General features: G+C 41.2%; 1 protein-coding gene across 1 annotated transcript in view; it reads left to right on the top strand.

The window, feature by feature from the left end:
• The window catches only part of ALG14 (ALG14 UDP-N-acetylglucosaminyltransferase subunit), a 93,195-nt gene that overhangs the window by 19,559 nt on the left and 55,198 nt on the right, over positions 1-18,438 (top strand). Inside the window, exon 3 of the mRNA XM_053591439.1 lies at positions 14,406-14,537. Within this exon, the coding sequence (XP_053447414.1) occupies positions 14,406-14,537 (132 nt within the window). The remainder of the gene's footprint in view (positions 1-14,405; positions 14,538-18,438) is intronic.

Here is an 18,438-nt window from a genome sequence, read left to right as displayed (position 1 = left end):
TTTCCTAAGTCCTGCACACTTGTTTTCGAAATCTCTTGCTCTCTTCTCTTCCCCCAACCTCTCTCTTGTCTCTCCTCCCTCTTTCCTTCTTGTTTCTCTTCTTTTTACCTTGGCCCTCCCTCTCCTTCTTCCTTTCCCCCCCTCAAAACGGTCCTTCAGGCTTCAGAAATGGTCCTGGAGAAGTCCCTCCATGTGTCTAAGGACTTCTTTTGTTCTTTCTCTGCAGCTTCCCTAGTCCGTGTCAGTGTCATCCCCTCATGCTGCCACCAGGTGGCAGTGCACTGCTGAACATTGACTGCCCTGCTGGTCAGAGAGGCAGTAGAGGGCTGAGCTTTGGAACAGGGATAGAGGGATTTCTAATGCATATTACAGGCTAATCTGGCGTGGGCTAAATGGGGAGAAGTTGTCTCTATTTCTCTTTTGGAGAACATCATATATTATTGCTACAGATGATTTCTCCCCCCACCCCCCTTTTTTTTTTGAGGTAGTCTTGCTCCATTCATTGCCCAGGCTACAGTACCATGGGTCAGCCAAGCTCACAGCAACCTGAAACTCCTGGGTGCTAGCAGTCCTGCCTCAGCCTCCCAAGTAGCTAGAACTACAGGCACCTGGCGCTACACCCGCTAACCACTCTCGCTCTAGCTGGTTTTGAACTCCTGAGCTCAAGTGATCCTCCCACTTCAGCCTCCCAGAGTGCTAGGATTACAGATGTAAGCCACCATACTCAGCATGATTTTCCTTTCTTAAGAATTCGAAAAGGCTTTGTATGGGTTTAGACTAGTCTTTCCATCTGGAGAATGTTCGTATTTAAAGACTGTTGAGCATACACCTTGCTGAGGCTGCAGTGCTGACATACTGGTTTCAGATGCTCTTCTTTGAGATGGGTAGGACAGCTCACTAGAAGGTTTGCCTTCTCTAAAGTAAAATCCTTCTTGAAACCAAGAATAGATATTGATTGAGCAGTTTCTGTGTGCAAAAATTGTATGCATTTTATAAGAAATACAAGTAAGGAAAGGAAGCGCCTCTTTGCCTCAAGAAGTTGTTGGTGTGGTCAGAGAGGAAAGAGCTTAAATACTGGAAACCTGAAGACTTAGTTACTAAAATCGTCACTGGACAGTGCTAGTGAGTAAAAGATGATAACAGCTTTAGGAACTTCTGAAGCCTGGGGTGTAGCATGGGGCTGAAAACAGGCCGTTTGATTAAAGTTTGCTTATGGAGCAGTTAGACCCCTAGTCTCTCTGTCCTATGCAAGTGGAAAACCAGAGGTTTAACTCCTGGAGAAGTGGAACTGAATATGTTTTGGCTTTTAATCACCAAGCCAGATTGAGGATTGGGGTGAAATACTGCCCTGAAAACAGGGAGCTTCAGAAGAATGAATACCTCCCCTGTCCTGCCACCTAGTTCCTCATTTTGGATCAGTTCCCAGAGTGCTACATTTCTGTCCTTCAGGCAGGAAATGGAAGATTAGCTTTAAAGAAACGGCTTTGCCCAAGAGAACAGAGCTATAGATCCTAGCACTTAGGTCAGGTCCTGACTATCTTTTACCCTTCCGTTGACAAGCCCCACCCAGCACACAGAGCTTCCAAGCTGCTTTTTAATCCCTCAATTCTTTAGCATGAACCAAGGCCTGTCAACCTTGTCACTATTGACATTTTGGACCTGCTAAATCTTTGCTGTGGGAGAGTGTCCTGTGTGTTGTGGGATGGTCAGCTGCATCCCTGTCCTCAGTAGGGGCCAGTTGCTCTTTTTCTACCCCCACCACTGGTCACTAACCCCACAGTATCTCCAGATCTCCCTCTTGGGAACCAGGGGTTTGAACCAGTATCCACAGATTATCAGACATGTGAGGAACGGCTCTAAAATGAGAGAAGCCAGAACTATTAATAACACTTGGTGAAAGGAACTTTAGAAAAAGAAATTAGAGAAAAGGGAAATGCAGAGAAGAGAGTGGCAGAAGTGGGGCCTTAAAAGAAGTCAATTATTTTCAGAGAAATGAGGGGGCATTGTGTCCTTTAAAAAGCAATGAGATCTTTTAATTTAAACTCAGAACAAGAAAGGCTCTGGGCTATTAAAATTTTGATTGTTAGAATGAAAAAAATCAATAAAAGATAAGAGAGCAAATGGAAGAACTTAAAAGATAAAAAGCATAAAGCATAAGAAAAAGGTAAAAACCAATGCAGAAAAATAAGAAAATTAAACTATCAAAATGGACATTGGAAGTCCACTATCCAGAAAGAACAAGGCAACAGGGGGAAGGTTCAAAACAAAGTGATGACCCAAGGAAAATTTCCAAAGCTACAAGGACATGACCTCCAGACTGAAAGGACTATCCCCAGCTCAAAATATGTGATCTACAATTCCAGGACTAGGATAAAGATCCGATACCAAAAAGGCCTAGAAAGAACGAGAAAAAGAGTCACATTGGGGGTCCACATGGCATTCAGAGCAACAGTGGAGCACGGTCTCAAACTGATTCCCAGATACCCTTTCCGAGAGGATGTGCTCTGCCAAAAGAGGGACCCGAGAAGGAAGACCCAGTTCCGGGGGCCTGGGCCCTACTCAGAAGAGAAGCAAAGAGAATTCTCAAGATGACAGTGGAGGGAGTTTCAGAGTGAAGACCTCGTAAGCAGGTCTAGAGAGCAGCCAGTCAGGAGTGAGCTTGGGGGCAGAGAACTCCAGAAGAGGTGGTGCCAAAAAAGAAATATAGTAAATGAGTAACCTCAGAGGTTTGACCACACTGAGGACCATAGGAACTTTAAAACCTTGTGTGCGAATATACTTATGTTCTCTAATATATGTATCTCAAATATAACTTTGGTTTTAAAAAAAAAGCAAAGGATGATGAATGCAGAGTAAGAAGAGATCTTTGTGGGGCAGAGTATTGGGGTAGGGTGGGGCCTTCTCCAAAAGAATAGGGAGATATGAAGGGGGAGAATAGCCTGGGAAAAATTGAAGTTGGGAAGTGCAGGACATGTTAAGACAAACGGAGGATGTGTTTTGACAAGAATCATAATAAGAGATAGGGAAAGAGTTTGTTAAATTGCAAGACAAGAAATTATTTCGGTTTTAGAAACCTGAGATCATCTTCAGTATTTTCATTTGCAGAAAGAATTTAAGGGTCTAATGTTTTTAAGGTTGTATGGGTAAGAGTTGACTTTTGTTTTTGTCCTCAAATATTTTTCTGTAATCTTTGAAGGTACAATTAGAAAACAGCTATTTTTTAGAAAACAAAGCTAAGAAGAAATAAAAGCCCCAGTAGAAGTAATAACCTACTGATATGAAACATTTATTTTTCTAAAGAAATAACCCAGGCTGGACACGGTGGCTCATGCCTGTAATGCTAACACTTTGAGAGGCCAATAGAGGTGGATTGCTTGAGCTCAGGAGTTCAAGACCAGCCTGAGCAATCTCTAAAAATAGCTGGGTGTTGTGCCGGGCACCTATAGTCTCAGCTACTCAGGAGGCTGAGGCAAGAGGATCAGTTGAGCCAAGAGTTTGAGATTGCTGTGAGCTATGGTGATACCATGGCACTCTACCAAGGGTGACAAACTGAGACTGTGTCTCGAAAAAAAAAAAAGTAACCCAAACACATACCACAAACACCAGTATTGTGAGGCTAGTATGTTTTTATTTTGGAAGCACAATAGTTTTGCTCTTACTGTAAGTAAGTGGGATTCTGTTGGTTTGAATTTGGGGGAGTTACAGTTTTGGTTTGTGTAAGAACTAGTGGCAGTGTAGATGTTGCAAGATTTGTGAACTAGTACCTCTAACTTGAACACCACCGTCTTCCACTTAATACCACCTGCTGTTTTCCACAAGGTGGGGCGCTAACTTCACACAGTGAAAGATTGTACAACTTGCTGAGTCTAAGAAATTTAATGGATTTGTTGTCTGTCTGCCACATTACTACACAATTCTAAAAGATGTGTTTGTAAATTATATGATTGGATTTGCAGGATTTTGTTTTGGTTTGTACAGTATAGATTATAAATAACTGCTTAAAATAGTTATATTTTTAAGTAGGACCAATGTATATGTGTACTTTTCCTTCTTGTAGCAGGTCTTAACTGTATTCAGTAATAGGTAAAGGTAAAAATAACTCTAATTTGAAAGGACAGTCTACATGAGCAAAATATGTGTAATTTTTTGCAAATAAAGATTCAGATGTGGTTGTTTCAGTGAATAGAAGCTTACCAGATAGACTACCAGGTAGGTCTATAAATGTTTCTAGAAGTGTTTTTTTGTTTGTTTGTTTTTTGTTTTTAAGACAAAGTCTCGCTCTGTTGCAGGGCTAGAGTGCCGTGTTATCAGCCTACGTCACAGTAACCTTGAATAGCCACAATGCCTGGCTAGATTTTCTATTTTTAGTTAGAGACAGGATCTTGCTCTTGCTCAGGCTTGTCTCGAACTCCTGATCTCAAGCAACCCACCCACCTCAGCCTTCCAGAGTGCTAGGTTACAGGCTTGAGCCACTGCTCCTGGCCTCTAGAGAATTTAAAATAGCTCAATTTCTTAAATTCCTCCCCAAATCTTAATTATCCCTGCATATATTGCTAGACCTAAGGCCAGTTAGGTTAAACCTTCTTTGAGTATATGTGCTGCCGAAGCGAGCACGGTTAAACCTTCTTTGAATCAGATTGTAAATGGACAGAATTAAAATAACTATGAATAACATAGTACAGCTATTTCATCCTTCCCTAGATCAGCCAGTACATTTCCCTGTGCCATGTACATTTGTATGGGATGCTTACAATATCAGAGCAGCACATTTTACGAGATAGTGCTGTTGTTTCTCCATTTTAAAGCAAATCAGTCACATCTTAATAATGAATATTGGGATTTAAAAACAAATAGCACTTTTTAAAAATTGATGCTTATGTTACAATATAAACACTTTCCTTTTGTTGTTATAAAATCAGGACATGGAGGCTGTTTGGTTCCTTGCAGGCCTCAGGAGAGCATTCTGGAGCCTGGTAGTCAGTCACGCAGGCACAACGGAATTCTGTGTCCTGCAGGAGATAAGGCTGTGACTGACAATGTATTTCCAGTTTCAGTCAGGACTGATGAAGGAGCCAAGCATGGTAAGGAAGTGAAAGGGGGAAAAGGTGCTAAGAGATGTTTGCTTGTCCCACAATTACCTGCTAGGCACTTACTTCATGGTGCTGATGAAGTACCAGGAAATGGCATTCTAGTGAGGGAGCAGTTGTTCCAGACTGGGTCCTGCTGATAGCCAGCCTCACCACCTTGGGTGAATCAGCCTCTCTGGACCTCAGTCTACCGCTGAGGGAGGCCTGGCTGAGACCAGGGATCCTTAATCAGCCACCATGATCCCATACCTGGCTTTCAAGTCTGACTTGTCAAAGATAAGCGAGGCTGCCACTCCAGGCCAGTGTCTGCAGCCTTGCATCCACATTTCTGAACACTGTCCTCATAGATTCCCCCTTGACCTACCTGCCAGGTCAACCCATTCCCTGAGTTCCAGGTACAAATTCCTGTCTGCTTCATTTCAACCTAAAAGCACCCATGTATGTTTTCTAACATTGATGTATCTCATTATTTTACTGACTCACAAAATTATGCCCCAGACCAGACCACAGTGAGTAGTAAAATGCCCTCAACGTCCCATCTTGCATTCTCTCCCTAGGGCGTTACAACACCATTCACTGCAGCTGGAAACCTGAGAATTACCCCCAAGCTCTCCAGCCTCCTAGATCCCTCCTCCCCATTGTTCATCCTCCCCATTTCTCCACCTGGGTTCTGCAACTGTTTATTAGGCCTCACCAACATTCTGCTGTGGTCTCCCAAATGTTGCCCTTCTCTGTCATTCCCCACCTCTCCTGTCCATTCTCATGAGTGCCAGAGTGGTGTTTCCTAAAAGCAGATATGGTCCCATGACTCGCCTTTTTAAACATCCATCAATGGCTCCTCATTGCCTTTAGATGCAAGTGCTAATACCTTAGCGTGGCTTTGAAGCACCATTTTCTGCTGCTCTCTGCCTGTTTCTTACATACCAAAATACAGTTTCCCAAATATTTCAGGCTATTTTATGCTTCTGTGCTCTAAACTGCTACTTCCTCTGCCTAGAAGATTCTTCATCCACCCCTTCCCCACCCACCACCCTTGGCTGTACTTGGAAAATTTCATATCCCTTACAAGTCAAATCAGTTGTCTCTTCCATGAAGCCTCACTTACCTTAGCTTATCAAACACTTCTTTCTTGGTGCTGACATTACATGTATCTCTTGGATTGTAATTACCAGTTTTCATGTGCTGTCCTACCAGACTGTTATGAGTTCCTTGTGAGTGTCTTATTAACCCTTGTGTTCCTAGCACAGTTCCTGTCACCTGCAGGGTGCTTATTGGTTGTTGAATGAATAAATGAGCAAATGAATCATGTTTATAATGAAGAGTGCAGCTCTGAAATCAAGTATTGTAAGCAGTTGTTTCATACGTGATTTTAATGGTTTATTATTTTAAATCATACTGTGTATTTATTATACTGCACACGAACTTTATGGACAACCTGTATTTTTTTTTTTTTTATAAGACAGGAAAGCCATCTTAAATTCGTACCATTTTAAAGTCATAGGAAAGGTGTTTCAATTACAGGTGACATATACCTAAACTCAAAACTAGTTTGAACAATAAAGGGAATTTGTCAACTTAAGAAACAGGAAAATTCAGTCTTGTTTCTGTCAGGACTCAGTCCAGCTGAGTCACTAATGATAGTAGGTGTCCTTCTGCTCTATCTTCTGCCATGGCAGCCCCGCAGCACTACCTCCAGCAGGTGTAAGCTCTCTCATCAGGTAGCAAAAACTTGTAGCGCCCCCTGGCTTCATTTCTTTGTATCACCTCCTGTCTTCATTTCTTTGTATCAGAGACTGAGGAAGAAGTAGTTCTCTTACAGCATATGGGAGAGGGATAAAACCTCATCTCCTGTCTCATGATCTCCCAGTGAGTTATACTGCCATCTTCCAGCCAATTTCTCTGGCCAGGAGTGAGGATTATTCCATGTTGCTTAAGCCATTCCAGGCCTAGTTGGAACCAGCTAAGGTTAGAGGCAAAGGAGAAAGGGGGTAAATACTACCAAACCCATCTGGCTGAGAACATGAGAAGAATCAATTACCCAAAGGAAAATTTGAGTATTGTTAAAAGAAGGGGTCAAGAAAGGCTGGAAAGAAGACAACAAATGTTCCTTATAAAAGGCTTTAAAAATCTTTTGGGCCAAAATCCCAAGTGAGATTCGATGGCCAATTGTGGGATCCCAGTGACTAGTTGAGGATCCCCAGTCTCAGCCAGGCCACCCTGTTTCTCACTGGGAGACTGAGGTCCAGAGAGGTTGATTTGCCCAAGATAATGGAGCTGGTTATCAGCAGGGCCCATTAGAATCACAGCTCCCTCACTCACATGCCATTTCATAGCACTTCATCAACACCGTGGATTGAAACCTATCAGGAACTTGAAGGACATGGATATAAAAACCTTTTTTTGTAAGTATGGTCATATTGGTTTCACGATGATTGGTTGAACCATATAACATACATTTTAAATATATATATTTATAAATATATATATATTGCATTTTTGTAACTTATGAAAGAAAGCTGAAACCATTTTAGGTTGAATGAAATTTTACGATTTTAGTTTTGTCTTATTTCCAAGATTCTTCAATAATGTGGCCTTCATTAAATAATAAATGCATTGTACATTTCAGTGTGTGGTAACTGAAAGAATGACTTCAGAGACCACTTGGTCTGCTCTGTTGTGGTTTATGATGCCATCTGGCTTCTTGGGTGGAATTATTTCCATCTAAATCACTATAAACTTCCATTTAGTTTTTACAAATTTAAAGCTAGATATGTTTGTGGTTTTTAGCAGTGATGTAATTCTGGAACAGACTTTGAAAGTTAGAAGTTGTCATATACTATTAGTATTTAACTCAGTGTTTCATGTATTTCAGACAAACTAGAAGCTTAAAAATAACTATTTCTCTACTTTATTTTGTTACTCTTTTTTTATTATTAAATCATAGCTGTGTACATTAATGCGATCATGGGGCACCATACACTGGTTTTATAGACCGTTTGACGCATTTTCATCACACGGGTTAACATAGCCTTCCTGGCATTTTCTTAGTTATTGTGTTAAGACATTTATATTCTACATTTACCAAGTTTCACATGTACCCTTGTAAGATGCACCGCAGGTGTAATCCACCAATCACCCTCCCTCTGCCCACCTCCCCCCTCCCTCTCCTCCCTCTCCCCCCTAAGTCATGGAAAAAGCCCAAGTGCCCATCGATCCACGAATGGATTAATAAATTGTGGTATATGTACACCATGGAATATTATGCAGCCTTAAAGAAAGATGGAGACTTTACCTCTTTCGTGTTTACATGAATGGAGCTGAAACATTGTAAAGTATCTCAAGAATGGAAGAAAAAGTATCCAACGTACTCTGATTCTGAAGAGAATAAGACGTGGGGGAGCAAGAGGAGAAGCAAAGAGACTAGTTAAGGGGCTGTTGTAGTAGTCATGGTAAGAGATGGTGCTGACTTGAACCACGAGAGTAGCAGGGACATCTGGAGCAAGTGGACAGCTACGGGATGTGTGTAGAGCGTTTAAAAGGAAACATGAAGGCAGCGTCTTAACCCGTTTCCAACAACCCCAACATGTGTCTTCATATCTATCAGGAAATCTGTGGTAGATCCTACTATTCATTATTGATTTGTAGCTTGGGAATAACAGAGGGAGTAGCATGTTTTGGTGGTAAATAGGATACTTCAGTTCTGAGGTATTGTACAAAAGACTAGTAGATAGAGAAACAAAAATACAGTAAATCCTCAATTAACTTAATCCATAGGCTCTTGGGAACTGTGACTTTAAGTGAAACTGTTTGCAGTGAAACCAATTTTACCATAGGCTAATTAATACAAACAATAATTAATTTCCTGGGGCGTATTTCTGGTCACAAAAACATCACAAAACTAAAGACCAAACACTTCCAATATTAAACATTGAAATGTGAGCTATACATACATTTAAGAAGGAATAATAAAAACAAGTGAGAGAATGATTTACTGATTTATTCCAGTTCAGGATCATGGGTGGGTAGAGCCTATCCTGGCAAGTCAGGGCACAGGGCAGGCACCCACCCTGGCACAGGGCACGCTCACACCCACGCTCACTCACATTGAACCACGTGGACATGCCACTTCACCTAATGTGCACAGCTTTGGGATGTGGGAAGAAACCAGAGGACTCAGAGAAAACCCTAACAGACTTGGGGAGATCATGCAATGGTGGTGGACTCAGTTGGAAATCATTTTTTTTCTGATCAATGTTATAATGACACAACATTGAAGGAAATGATGTTATTCAAGGAACTGCTGTATTTATTTCTCAGCCCCAGTAAAAAGAATTGAAAGTTAGATGAGCAGCCCAAAGTGTGCCTCAAAGGGAGAACTACTTTCTCAGGATCTCTGTATCAATCCAAGAAGAGACCAACCTTGCTTCGGTCATGTGGCCACCTTCCTGAACCAAATAACTGGGGGTCTGGGAGTGGGGAGGTGTAAAATGGCAGTCAGCACATCTTCTGTGTCCCATATCTCGTTATGGAGTATAAAGCTGGGCCAGGAACAGTTCCCCAAGGCAAAGGTACAGACTAATAAAAACAATACATCTACATGAATGCGTTCATTTGGGTTTCTCCAGCTGCCACAGTCTCCAAGGAATTCCTGGCCAAAGGTCATAGAATTGTACCTCTCTGAAGCTCTGTCCCATTCCTTTGTCTTCAAAGGATTTTATTAAGACCAAAATGCAAGCCTTCTTTTGATAATTTTTCCTCATTGACCTCTTTGTTTTTGTTTTTGTTTTGAGACAGTGTCTCACTCTGTCAACCTTGGTAGAATGTCCTGGTGTCATCAAAGCTCAAAGCAATCTTAAACTCTTAGGCTCAAGGGATCCTCTTGCCTCAGCCTCCCGAGTAGCTGGGACTACAGGTGCCCTCCACAACACCTGGCTATTTTTAGAGATGGAGTCTTGGTGTTTTTCAAGCTACTCTTGAATTCTTTTTTTTTTTTTTTTGGACAGAGTCTCACTATGTTGCCCTCGGTAGAGCTCTGTGGAGTCACAGCAACCTCTAACTCTTGGACTTAAGTGATCCTCTTGCCTTAGCCCCCCAAGTAGCTGGGACTACAGACACCCAACACAGCGCCTGGCTGTTTTTTTGTTACAGATGTTATTATTGTTTTAGCTGACCCAGGCCGGTTTCGAACTGCCAGCCTCGGTGTACGTGGCTGGCGCTGTAACCACTGTGCTACGGGTGCTGAGCCTATGTATTTTATTTTCTTAAACTATGTAAAATAATAAAAACTTTCTTAGGATTTGCCATGGTTTGTGTCCATTAGGTGACTTAAGACATCAAACAACCTAGCACCCAACTTCTTTCTGTGTGTCCAGCATAGCTAATTGATGGCCCTTATCCCCATCAAGATGACCCCAGATTCCTGTCGACTCAACTGCATGGCTGCATAGCAGGTATAATACAAAAACACTGGGGCAGAGAATTTTTCAAGCAGTATTAGGTGCATAATGGGATCCTTCTTGCTCTAACTAGCAGAAGGCTCCCTTACCCTTTGGGGACATACTTCAAAGCCTTAGGACACTCTTCTCTTATGGTTCTATTTCCTGGAGAGAAGACCTACAAGAGCTGAGAGAAGTTCCCTGAGCTCCTTGTAAAGGGTCAGTTTCACAGAAAGAGGTCTAGGCTTTAACTCCAGCACTGTCCCTGCGCCCCAAGGCTCTACCCCCAAAGTTCCAGAGCTACCTCTAGGCCCTTAGGCTCCATCCCCAAGGCTTCCACTAGCCTCCTGGTAGGAACTTACCCATGGTCCAACATTCCCCAGGGTCTGCCAGCCTCAAGCTGCCATTGCACTTGAACCCCCTTGGACCCATAGCATGAACATCCCCAACTACTGCCTAGATTATCTCACCTGCTGCCACCATCACCACCACGGGAGACCCTGGCAGAGTAGAGTATAACAATCCCCTGCAACACCAACCTCTGTGGAGAGGGTCTTGCTCAGCCTCCAACCGAGCTTCCAGTGGTGGCCGAGGAAAAAACCCACTATTCTACACAAAAGTCATCTAGCACCAGCTTAAACTTTGACAATCACAAAGGAATGGGACAAAGCACAACAGCTGTATTACAGGTTCTCAGTACACCCAGCCCTCTCCTACTAGGTCAGTCTTCTACAGTAGGACACAAAAGTGCCATCTATTGATTTCTTCTTACCCAGGAGGAGAGTTCCCAGCAAAGGAAAATAGATGCACTGCATATCTATCAGTCCTGAGCTGAGAGAAGAGGATTCGGGTAAGAAGAAACCAGCAGAACTCTGGTAATGAGGGAAGAAAACAGGCTCAGCACCTATAGCTCAGCAGCTAGGGCACCAGCCACGTACACCAGGGCTGGCAGGTTGGAACCCAGCGCAGGCCTGCAAAAACAATGACAACAGCAACAATGGCTGGGCATTGTGGCGGGCACCTGTAGTCCCAGCTACTTGAGTGGAGCAAGAGAATCACTTAAGCCCAAGATTTTGAGGTTGCTGTGAGCTGTGACACCATGGCACTCTACTGAGGGCAACATAAACTCTGTCTAAAAAAATAAATAAATAAACACCAATTCAACACTCCCAAAGGATCACAGTGGATCTCCAACCAAAAGGAAATTGTCAAAACGTTGGGAATGGAATTCAGAATATGGATGGCAAATAAGATCAATAGAATAATCAATAGTATTAAAGAGAGAAGCAACAAAAGGAAGTCAAAAAATATTTCAGGACATCAATTAAATAAAGGAAAAGGTCATGACAGAAGGGAACACTTGTACATTGCTGGTGGGATAGCAAACTAATATAGCCTTTTTGGAAAGAAGTATGGAGAATTCTTAAGGAACTAAAAGCTGGCCTACCATTTGATCCTGCAGTTCTATTACTAGGTATCTACCCAGTTGAACAAAAATCATTTTACAAAAAAAAAAAAAATCATTTTACAACACAGACATTTGCACCAGAATGTTTATTGCAGCCCAGTTCCCAATTGTCAAGTCATGAAAGTAGCCCAATTGCCCATCAACCCATTAATTGATTAACAAATTGTGGTATATGTATACCATGGAATAGTATGTAGCCATAAAAAGAAGATGGAGACTTTATATCTTTTATGTTTCCTGGATGGAATTGGAACATATTCCTCTTAGTAAAGTATCTCAAGAATAGGAAAAAAGTATCCAATGTAATCAATACTGTTATGAAACCAATATATAATCACACATTCATATGAATGATAAAACACAAATATAGTCCGGAGGGGAGGGGAGAAAAGGGGAGATGGGAGGGCAGGTGGAAGGAGGAGAGAGGGCATTTGGTGGGATCTCGCCTAATGTGCACAATGTAAGGGTACATTTCAAATCAACTAAGAGTACATTATACATGTCTTACCACAAAAAATAAGTGAGGTGATGGTTATGTTAATCAGTTTGATTTAAGCATTCACATTGTATATCAGATCACATTGTACCCCATAAATGTATACAGTTATGATTTTATAAAAATTAAATTTAAAAAATAATCACATCTGGCTCGGCGCCTGTAGCTCAGGGGCTAAGGTGCCAGCCACATACACTGGAGCTGGCAGGTCCAAATCCAGCCTGGGTCACCAAACAACAATGACAACTACAACCATAAAATATTTTTTAAAAACAGCCAGGTGTTGTGGCAGGCACCTATAGTCCCAGCTACTTGAAAGGCTGAGGCAAGAGAATTGCTTAAGTCCAAGAGTTTGAGGTTGCTGTGAGCTGTGATATTAAAGCACTCTACAGAGGGTGACAAAATGAGACTCTGTCTCAAAAAAAAAGAAATCAGACCTGAATTTATTAAGAAAAAAGATAATACATTGACTTAAAGCAATATTAATAAAAAATACAGTTGAATCTCAAGAAAAAAAGAAAAAGATGGCTAAAGAACTAGATAACATAAGAAAGGATATAATAGAACTTTAAGGAAATGAAAAGAGTGATTTAAGCTCGGCACCCATAGCACAGTGGTTATGGCGCCAGCCACATACGCTGAAGGTGGCAGGTTCGAACCTGGCCCGGGCTAGCTAACCAACAATGACAACTGCAACAACAACAACAAAATAGCTGGATGTTATAGCAGATGCCTGTAGTCCCAGCCACTTGGGAGGGCTAGGCAAGAGAATCGCGTAACCCCAAGAGTTTGAGGTTGCTGTGAGCTGTGACATCACTGCATTCTACTGAGGGTGACATAGTGATACTCTGTCTCAAAAAAAAAAAAGTGATTTAAGGAATTTCATAATACGGCAGAAAGCTTCAACATGGGCTGAACCAAACAAAAGAAAGAATCTCAGAGCTTAAAGACAAGGCTTTCAAACTAACCTCGTCAACGATCTGGAAAAGAGTAAAGATAAATGAGCAATCACTCAGACAAATACGGAACTTTATGGAGAGAACTAATGTCAAATTATAGTTACCCTGAGGGAGAAGAAGCAAAAGCAAAATACATGTAAAACCAACATGTCTGTAAATCTAAGATATATTTCCAGAAGCAGAACTGCTAGATCAAAGGTAGACACATTTAAAATATTAAGGATGTTTCTAGATTGCCCTCCTAAAAAGTTGCACATTATACTTGCCCAGAGAATGTGTATTTCTGTTTCCCTAGTAACCTCAATAATGCTGAGTATCCGCAATTATTACTAATCATGTAGTTGAAAAATGATTGTTTTCTTTTTGTGTTTGCTAGCCATCTTTTCGTGTGTTTGTTATTTGTATTTCTGTTTGGAATTATCTATCTTCTTTGCCCATCTTGTTACGAGGTAATTTGTTTTGTATGTCAATTTGTAAAAGCTCTTTGCACAAAACATGTTAAGATCTTTGCCTAAAAGCTATTTTATAGAAAAATTTCCCCAACTTCTTATCTCAACTGGCTTTAACAGTGCTTTTGAATCATATTTAGGAACTTTTCTGTCACAACCCAGTGGTGTGCTTGTTACATTAATACAACACATGAAATAGGCTTTATGACTCTAATTGAAAAGTGGTTAGAATAGCCAGGCGTTGTGGTGGGTGCCTATAGTCCCAGCTACTTGGGAGGCGGAGGCAGGAGAATCTCTTGAGCCCAGGAGTTGGAGGTTGCTGTGAGCTGTGATGCCATAGCACTCTACCCAGGGTAGAGACAGCTTGAGACTCTGTCTCAAAAAAAAAAAAAAAAAAGAAAAGAAAAGTGATTAGAATGAAAACTGGAAATAAACAAGAAAGCATCTCCTATTTCTGCAAATTTAACCTTGGCATCAGTGACCCGATAATTTGGATTCCATTTTCTTTTAGACTACTGAATACTACATTCACCGAATTCCAAGAAGCCGCGAGGTTCGGCAGTCCTGGCTCTCGGCGGTGTTCACCACCTTGCGCTCCATGTTGGTCTCCTTTCCCCTTACTCTCCGGTTGAAGCCAGATGTGGTATGTAAGGCCTTCACTAGACGCAGGAAAGTAACCCTCCTGTGGACCTTTCACTAGCAATAGAGTACTGTGTTTTGTTTTTTTAAACAGCTGCCATTTATCAGTATGCCAGCTAGGATACTAAACCTTAATTAATATATGCTAAAATTTATCATTTTAAAGTCACTTTGCTGAAAGAACTGAGAGATTTTCCCGCCTTTTCTAGCTATAATTTAAACTTGAAATTTCCCCTTTTCTCCTTATCTCATGGTAATAACCACTAACAGAGCAGTATCTTAAACCAGTTTATGTACCTAGCTGACGTGTGCTTATCAGCCAAAGAAGAGCCAATTCTTTACTCCTTTTTAATAGTTGTTTTTGTTTTTGTCAAGACTCTGCTATCAAATATGGTATGTGGTGGTATGGAATGTCATATATACTCATGTTTTTATAGGAAAGTAATATAGAAAATAGACAAATGAAAACTTAATTAGTGCACTCTGTGTTCAGCCTTACCTTCCTTATCTATAAAAGTCTTAAGCTCTCTCATAGTCTTTAGGATAAAGTTCTATTACTAAACTCCAAGTGGTCAATAAAGGTCAGTGGATATGTTATCACAGTAGTATACACAGTTCTTAAATAATGCTCTCATTCCTATTGAAGACAGAATTCATTAACTGGCATAGCCTGAAAAGAAACCTTACTTCCTTTCTGAATACATGAGTTCTCGCCTGATGTATGTTATTCTTATGAATAGCTGAACAGAAATGCATTTAGCTGCAGTGGTTTTGAAAGATACTCATCCATTTGTTCATAGTCTTTCATCAACTGGGTTGCAGGTCAGGTCCTTCTTTTGGATAGGAATTTTAAAATATGAATTTTCTACATGAGTAGCTTAGATTGATTTTAAAAGATATAATTTGCACACAGTGCAATGCACAGATAGTAAGTGTATAATTTGACCACATCCCCGTCAAGATACAGAACATTTCATCACTTGCTCCTTCCTAGTCAGCCCCTCGCTCCAAGCAATCACTGTTCTGATTTCTGTCATCATAGATTAATTTTGCTTATATTTCTTTTAAAAATTTAGACCAAAATTTCCACCACATTTTGAGTGCCTAGAACTCAAATCTCCCTAAAAGATCATTACTGCCCTGAAAGATTTAATTAATTTACTTCCTAAACTTAAAAGACAAAGATAAGGGAAAAAATTGGTGTTAGCATTTTAGACTATGAATTTTAGGTTCACATTTACTGAATTATTAAAGAGACATGGCCACTTTGGCAACAGCTAGTTTGAGTGCAATGATATTAGGATTCCAGGGTATTAAGGCTAAAAAGGAAATGATGATGTGATTGATGGCTGGTGTCTGCTGTGGATACTCTGGTGACCACCTGGCCTGAGTATTGATGCCCTGACAGTAGTACACCTCGTGAGACATAGGGCAGTTGATTCCAGGCCCATTTGGGCTTTCTTTTTTTTTTAGTCAGTTCCCTTCTTGGCCTCATTCTTCATCTGAAAATGAAAGGTTTGAACTAGATGATAGCCTCTCATTTCCTTCTAACTTAGTTTAACGTTTTCTGAGCTCCATAAATTTGCTCAGTAAACTTGGTTAGTAAAAAGTAGAAGGGGAAAAAAAGATGATGTTTTTAAGGAATAAGAGGAGAAAGGTGAGTAAAGAGGTAAGGTATTTATTTCCATTTTAAAGTGAATTAGTTTAAAAAAATTATTTCCAACCTAAATGTTATCTGATCAACTACTTTGATAAGGTTGGCTTCACCAAATGAGCTCTCACTTAATGAAATCCCCTTTCACAGAGAGGAAACTTAAAGGTTAAAAGACATTTTTTGCAGATCTCTCCTCTATTCAATGGACTGTGTGTCTCCTCAAATTCATATGTTGAAATCCTAACCCCCACAATGATAGTATTAGGAGGTGGGGACTTCAGGAAGTGATCAGGTCGTGAGGGCAGAACCCTCCTGGATGAGATCAGTGCCCTTATAAAAGAGACCCCACAAAGTTCCCTCACCCCTTCCACCAAGTGAGGTTACAGTGAGAAGAACTGTGTGTGGGGAAGTAGGCACTTATCAGGGACTGCGTTGTCTGATGCCTTGATCTTGGACTTCTCCAGCTCCATCACTGTGAGAAATAAGTATCTGTTGTTTATAAGCCACCAGTGTATGGTATTTTGTTATAGCAAGTGATATAAACTAAGATATCATCCTTGGCTTTTTTGTGACTTTTGTCACAAAGCACTATTTCTTTTTTTTTTTTTTTTTTTTTTTTGCAGTTTTTGGCCAGGGCTGTGTTTGAACCCACCACCTCCAGCATATGGGGCCGGTACCCTACTCCTTTGAGCCACAGGCGCCACCCAAGCACTATTTCTTTTTGTTGTTGTTTTTTGAGACAGAGCCTCAAGCTGTCGCCCTGGGTAGAATGCCATGGCATCATAGCTCACAGCAACCTCTGACTCCTGGGCTCAAGTGATTCTCCTTCCTCTGCTTCCCAAGTAGCTGGGACTACAGGTGCCCACCACAATGCCTGGTATTTTTTGGTTGCAGCCGTAACTGTTTTTTGGCGGGACTGGGCTGGATTCGAACCCACCAGCTCAGGTGTATGTGGCTGGTGCCTTAGCCGCTTGAGCCACAGGTGCTGAGCCAACACTATTTTTTTTTTTAATTTTTTTTAAATGTGGAAGAAAATGCCACCTTAGAAAGCATGGCAGCATCAGACCTTAACTTACCAGCGTTGTCTGAACAGCTGCGCCCTATTCTGCTTCTCTTTAACTGTGTGCACCTGAGTTCACCTATCTCTGACCTTCACTTTATCATCTATAAAATATGGGGTGGTGCCTGTGGCTTAGTGAGTAGGGCGCCGGCCCCATATGCTGAGCGTGGCGGGTTCAAACCCAGCCCCGGCCAAACTGCAACAACAAAAAAAAAAACTCCTTTATAAAATATAAATAACGACATTTTCCGTGTTGTTCCAGAATGATTGCTGAATAATAGAGCATTTTAATGATTTTTAAATGGGAATTCCATCTGTAACCTTTTTTTTTTTCTTTTTTTTTTTTTTATTGTTGGGGATTCATTGAGGGTACAATAAGCCAGGTTACACTGATTGCAATTGTTAGGTAAAGTCCCTCTTGCAATCATGTCTTGCCCCCATAAAGTGTGACACACACCAAGGCCCCACCCCCCTCCCTCCTTCCCTCTTTCTGCTTCCCCCCCCATAACCATAATTGTCATTAATTGTCCTCAACCATCTGTAACCCAATAGCCAACATTAATTGAGCACTTACACGTATGTGCCAGACTTGGTATAACCACTTTGTATTCATGCTGTATGAGATGGGTAGTACAGCTCTTCACAATTAAGGAGTAAGAGAACTGTGGCCATAAGATATGAGTTACTTCCTCAGAGTTTACAGTTCAGGGGTCCTCAAACTACAGCCAGTGGGCCACATGCAACGGTGTGATTGTATTTGTTCCCGTTTTGTTTTTTTTACTTCAAAATAAGATATGTGCAGTGTGCATAAGAATTTGTTCATAGTTTTTTTTTTTTTAAACTATAGTCTGGCCCTCCAACGGTCTGAGGGACAGTGAACTGGCCCCCGGTTTAAAAAGTTTGAGGACTCCTGGTACACAATCATTAAGTAATAGAGCTGGAATTTGAATCCAGATTTTTCTGATTGCAAAGCCCAAGGCCTTACTGCTAAAGTGTGTGCTACCTTTTCTGGCACACACTTTGGAAGATGTGTTCATTCATTCACAACAATTAAGAATCAATTAGTAGGGGCGGCGCCTGTGGCTCAAGGAGTAGGGCACCAGTCCCATATGCCGGAGGTGGCGGGTTCAAACCTAGCCCCGGCCAAAAACCACAAAAAAAAAAAAAAAGAATCAATTTGTAAATTACTTT

Source organism: Nycticebus coucang, chromosome 5 (genome assembly GCF_027406575.1).
Source record: "Nycticebus coucang isolate mNycCou1 chromosome 5, mNycCou1.pri, whole genome shotgun sequence".
NCBI classification, from domain to species: domain Eukaryota; kingdom Metazoa; phylum Chordata; class Mammalia; order Primates; family Lorisidae; genus Nycticebus; species Nycticebus coucang.
The sequence above is the reverse complement of the archived record's forward strand: the minus strand, read 5'-3'. Positions and strand labels throughout refer to the sequence as shown.